Genomic DNA, 6,000 nt, shown 5'->3' on the forward strand with positions numbered 1-6,000 from the left:
TTCCACATGTTCAAGCTGGATTTAGAAAAGGCAGAAGAATCAGAGATCAAATGGCCAACATCTGTTGGATCATAGAAAAAGCAAGAGAATTCCAAAAGAATATCTACTTATCCTTCACTGACTATGCTAAAGCCTTTGACTGTGTGGAGTACAACAAACTGTGGAAAATTCTTTAAGAAATGGGAATACCAGAGCACCTTACCTGCCTTCTGCAAATCTGTATGCCCATCAAGAAGCAACAGAATCAGTCCATGGAACAATGGACTGGTTCAAAACTGGGAAAGGAGTAGATCAAGGCTGTATATTGTCACTCTGCTTATTTAACTTATATGCAGAGTACATCATGAGAAATGCTGGGCTGGATAAATCACAAGCTGGAATCAAGATGTCCAGAAGAAATACCAGTAACCTCAGATATGCAAATGACACCACCCTTATGGCAGAAAGCAAAGAGGAACTAAAGATCCTATTGATGAAGGTGAAAAGGAGAGTGAAAAGCTGGCTTAAAACTCAACATTCAGAATATTAAGATCATGGCATCCAGTCCCATCATTTCATGGCAAATAGAAGAGAAAACAATGGAAACAGTGACAGACTTTATTTTCTTGGGCTCCAAAATCACTGCTGATGGTGACTGCAGCCATGAAATTAAAAGATGCTTGCTCACTGGAAGGAAAGCTATGACAAACCTGCTGCTGCTGCTGCTAAGTCGCTTTAGTCGCGTACGACTCTGTGTGACCCCATAGACGGCAGCCCACCAGGCTCTGCCGTCCCTGGGATTCTCCAGGCAAGAACATTGGAGTGGGTTGCCATTTCCTTCTCCATGACAAACCTAGATAGCATATTAAAAAGCAGAGGCATTATTTTGCTGACAAAAGTCATGTAGTCAAAGCTATGGTCTTTCCAGTAGTCATGTATGGATGTGAGTTGGACCACCAAAAAGGTTGAGCGCTGAAGAATTGATGTCTTTGAATTGTGGTGTTAGAGAAGACTCTTGAGAGTCTATTGGACTGCAAGGAGATCAAACTAGTCAATCTTAAAGGAAAGCAATCCTGAATATTCATTGGAGAGACTGATGCTGAAGCTGAAGATCCAATTATTTGGCCACCTGATGCAAAGAGCTGACTCACTGGAAAAGACCTTGATGTTGGGAAATATTGAAGTCAGGAGGAGAAGGGGACAACAGAGGATGAGATGGTTGGATGGCATCACTGACTCAATGGACATGAGTTTGTGCAAGCTCCAGAGATAGTGAAGGACAGAGAAGCCTGGTGTGCTGCAGTCCACGGGATCACAAAAAGTTGGACACAACTGAGTGACTGAACAATGACAACCGTATTAGTTTAAGGTCTACAACTTAAAGCATTCATACATGTATATATTGCAAAACAATTACCACCAAAACTTTGATTGATATCCATCGCCTCACGTAGTTACAAATTTTTTTCCTTATAAAATGTCCTCCCTTAGTGACTTACAATATACAATACAGTATTATTAACTACAGTCACCATACTGTATGTTACTTCCCCAGACTTTATTTACCTCATAACTGGAAGTTTGTACTTTTCACAACCTTCACCCATTTATCCCCCTCCCTACCACTCAACTCTGCCAATCATTATCTGTCGCTGTTTCTTTTTCAGTTATTTTAGGTTCCACATAGAATTGAAATCATACAGTATTTGTCTTTATCTGTCTGACTTATTTCACTCAGGATAATGCCCTCGAGGTCCGTCCATGTTGTCACAAATGACAGGATTTCCTTCTTTTTATGGCTAAACAATGTTCTAGTATATATGTAAGTATGTATGTAATATGTATATATCTCATTTTTTATAACTGCTGATAGATACACTTAGGTTGTTTCAACATCTTGGCTAATGTAAATAATGCTGCAGTGGTCATGGGGCAGCTATCTCTTTGAGAAAATGATTTTTCTTTCCTTACAATATATATTCAGAAGTGGAATTTCTAAGTCATATGTTAATGCTGGGCTTCCCAGATGGTGCTAGTGGTAAAGAACCCACCTGCCAATGCAAGAGGCATAAAGAGATGAGGGTTTGATCCCTGGGTCGGGAAGATCCCCTGGAGGAGGGCATGGCAACCCACTCCAGTATTCTTGCCTGGAGAATCCCATGGACAGAGAAGCCTGACAGCCTCAGTCCATAGGGTCACACAGAGACAGACACAACTGAAGCGACTTAGCATGCATGCACGCATTTTAATAGTAAATCTTGATTATTTGACATAACTCCACACTGTTTGCCATAGCCGTGCATCAATCTACATTCCCACTAACAGTGCACAAGCGCTCCCTTTTCTCCAATCCTCATCAACACTTGTCTCTTGCCTTTTTGATAAGAGCCGCCATAACAGGTGTGAAGTGATCTCGTGATTCTGATTTGTAGTTCCCTTGTGATTACTGATATTGACCCCCTTTTCATGTACCTGTTGGCTATCTGTATGTCTTCTTTGGAAAATTGTCTCTTCAGTTCTTCTGCCCATTTTTTAGTCAGATTGATTGTGTTTTCCTGTTGAGTTGTGTGAGCTTTTTGTATATTTTAGATGTTAACCCTTTTCTAGATGTATAATTTGCAACTATTTTCTCCCATTCTGTAGGCTGCCTATCATTTTGTTGATGGATTGATTCCTTTGCTGTGCAGAAGTTTCTTAGTTTGATATAGTCCTGCTGGCTAATTTTTGCTTTTGTTGTTTTTGATTTTGATGTAAAATTCAAGAAATGAATGACAATGGAAATAATGTTATACCCCTTTAATACTATCCCTGGAGCAAAAACTAAGGACAATACAACCTCATGGGAAAGTGGTTCAACAAAGCAGCTGCTTTCAAACAGCAATGTTAAGACAGGAAGCAAGCATTAAATGTTCCAAATGTTGCAAGAATAAGAAATTATTCTGGAGAAGATCACACTGTTAATGATGTGACTCAAAGACCATAGAATACATACCTAAATGGCTATTTACTGATTTTTCTCACAATAAAAAAAAAAACAAACTATTGTATCTATATAAACAAAGTGTCTGGGGGCAATTTGAACTTAGAAAGGGAAATTTAATAAAAGTCTCTAAAGGCAGTGGTCTATAAGTGAAAAAATATATCCTAGTAGTATCAAGTGATACTTCAGGAAGTTTCCATGGAGTTTTCTGATCCCCAGCCTTGGGTGAATATCTGGAAAAATATCAAAGGAAATCCTGTTTTGAATAATAATCTGAGGAGTTCATGAAGTAGAAACAGTTTGGTCTCCCAAAATAACTGGACTTTGTTTACTCATCCATGAAACAGGTTTTTCACTCTAAACTGAAATCTCATCTATTTGTTGGTCTCTTGAATCTCTACCCTGTTAGAGCAGCGGAGAGAGCCTTCAGAAGAGTCTGAAAAGTTACAATGATTTTGAAAAGTAATTCCCCAATAGATACTAAAATTCATAAATACACATACTCTTCATCCCATCAGGCCTAGACTGAGAAATCTATCACGCAGAAACAAAAAGTCAGTACATATGAACAAACGGAAGTAGTTCTTTATTTAAATCGCATCTAAATGACCGTAATCCTGTAACAACCTGAACATTCATGATAAAAGAACAGATAAATAAATTGCTATATCACGTCATCAAAGTTATGCACCTATGTGGCGTTCCCCAGTGGTCCAGTAATTAAGACTCCGCCTCCAATTCAAGGGACTCAGGTTTCCATCCCTGGTCAGGGAATTAAGATCCTACATGCCCTGCAGAGCAGCCAATAAAAAAGAACTTACACACGTATAGAAAATGAATGTGAACATACTATCATAACAGAGGGATCCTGACATATTTTTAAACTTGGAAAAATCAACAAATTAAATATATTAGTATCAAGAAATGTAAACTATTTTCACCACTATTAAATTGAAATAATGTTCAGTCTGGCAGTGAATCAATATCACCTGCATTTTCAGCATAGTCAGAATGCATGTAAATCCACTTTTCTTCGCCATACTTTTAACAAAACTCTTTTCATCTCACTGTTTCGCAAGCTGTAGATCAGTGGATTCAGCAGAGGTGTGAGCAACGTGTAAGCCAAGGACATCAGCTTCTTGGTTTCTGGGGAATAGCCAGATTTGGGTTGTAAGTAAGTCATGCTTGCTGTGCCATAGAAGAGGGTAACAGATGTGAGATGGGACGTACAGGTGGAAAAGGCTTTTTGCTTCCCAGTGGTTGATGGCATCTTCAGGATGGCAAAGAGAATTCGAACATAAGACAAGAGTATCAACACGAAAGGAACCATAACAATCAAAATGGTGCCAGTGAATGCATAGATCTCAAACAAAAAGGTGTCTGCACATGCAAGCTCTAACACTGGGGGAGTCTCACAGAAGAGATGATTAATTTCACTGGGGCCACAAAAGGGAAAACTAAACACCCACGAGGTCTGCACAGTAGCCACCATGATCCCTGAAACCCATGAGAGCATTACTAATTTCGTGAAAACCCTTTTGTTCATAGTCACTGGGTAGCTCAGAGGATGGCAGATTGCAGCAAATCGGTCATAAGCCATTGCCCCCAGGAGAAAACATTCAGTCCCCCCAAAAAGAAGAATGAAGTACATCTGTGAAAAACAGCCTGCAAAAGTGATCGTAGTTTTTTCACTGGAGAGGACCACCAGCATCTCAGGCATGATGACTGCACTGAAACCCACTTCCACCACAGACAGGTTCAGGAGAAACAAGTACATGGGAACATGGAGGCTCTGCTCCAGGGAGATGACGACTATAATGATGGCATTTCCCAGCAGAGTCACCAGGTAATCAGCCAAGAACACCCAAAAGAGCTGCCTCTGTAGTTCAGGAAAATTAGAAAAGCCCAAGAGGATGAAGTCGGACACCGAGCTTTGGTTCTGCCTTTTCATGTCAACAGTGGAGCATTTACTGTTTTAGGAACATAGTTTACAAAGTACTAAGTCACAATCTAACAGTTCTGAGCCAGCATCCGCATTCAACCCAAACAATCTTGACAAAATATATAAAGAGGAGCCCATCCTGATAGAAATCTATTTTGACAATTTTGGAGAATGGCTGATTATTCTAACTTAGAAATCTTGTCTGATACACACAAAACAATATCAGAGTTTTATTGCAAACACCATGTAGTTTGAAAATCAAATTCAATGTTAAAGCAAATAGGAATATTCTATAACTTAGATCCCATTCATAAAACACTGCTAAAGGTAGCATCTATTTTCTCAACTTTATGTAAATATAAAATTTAAGGCCACAAAAATAAAGCTCATGTTTGCTTATGCTAATCAGAACATAGGGCCATAAGCGGAAAGCAAATGTGGGCTAGCACTCCTCATTTCATTCAAAAGGCTCTGAACTAAGAAATACTTAAAGATTTTGAAAATAGAACAGGTAAGACAATTTGAACTTCCATAAATATAACAATGCAGTAGGTACTTACTACTTCAGAATTGTACACTTAAAAGTAGTAAAACTTATAATTACATATATTTTACCACAATAAAAGTTCAATGGATTAAAATTTTCAATGAAAAATAATGCCTCAAAAAGTGACAAATGGAAAAAGATAACCCACAAAAAATTTTTATAAAATTCTAATAACTATAAGTACAACAAAGATGATATATACTTTTTTTTAACTATTCATTAGTTCAAAATGACTGTGCTTGGCTTGGTTAAGGTGACAACTCTCTGCAGAAACACACAAAGAAAGTGTAATTTAAATGTTCCTACCTGAGGTGATCTATGACTATGTGAACTGGCTTTATACCCATTGATTTTTGCCGATAGGTCAAATATATTGGGACTTGCCAGATGAGAAACATGTGGTGTTGGTTCTCATTGGTGGAACCTTAAGACATAATGATTTAAGGAAAAGCCCATGTTTTATTCACTATAAACTTATAATTTAAAGTTTCCCTTCTCTTTCTCTCTTTGGTTCTCTTCTCTTCCTCACCATTAAATTTCTCATCATGGTGT

At 38.4% G+C, this 6,000-nt stretch overlaps 1 protein-coding gene across 1 annotated transcript; it reads right to left on the reverse strand.

Annotated features, from left to right (window-relative positions):
- Positions 1 to 3,517: 3,517 nt before the first annotated feature.
- On the reverse strand, positions 3,518 to 5,419 carry LOC102400718 (olfactory receptor 10A3-like). The gene has a single exon (XM_025266600.3). The coding sequence runs from the start codon at positions 4,908 to 4,910 to the stop codon at positions 3,966 to 3,968; it is 945 nt and encodes a 314-aa protein (XP_025122385.3). The 5' UTR covers positions 4,911 to 5,419; the 3' UTR covers positions 3,518 to 3,965.
- Between the last annotated feature and the right edge of the window lie 581 nt (positions 5,420 to 6,000).

Source organism: Bubalus bubalis, chromosome 16, assembly GCF_019923935.1.
Source record: "Bubalus bubalis isolate 160015118507 breed Murrah chromosome 16, NDDB_SH_1, whole genome shotgun sequence".
Classification (NCBI taxonomy): Eukaryota; Metazoa; Chordata; class Mammalia; order Artiodactyla; family Bovidae; genus Bubalus; species Bubalus bubalis.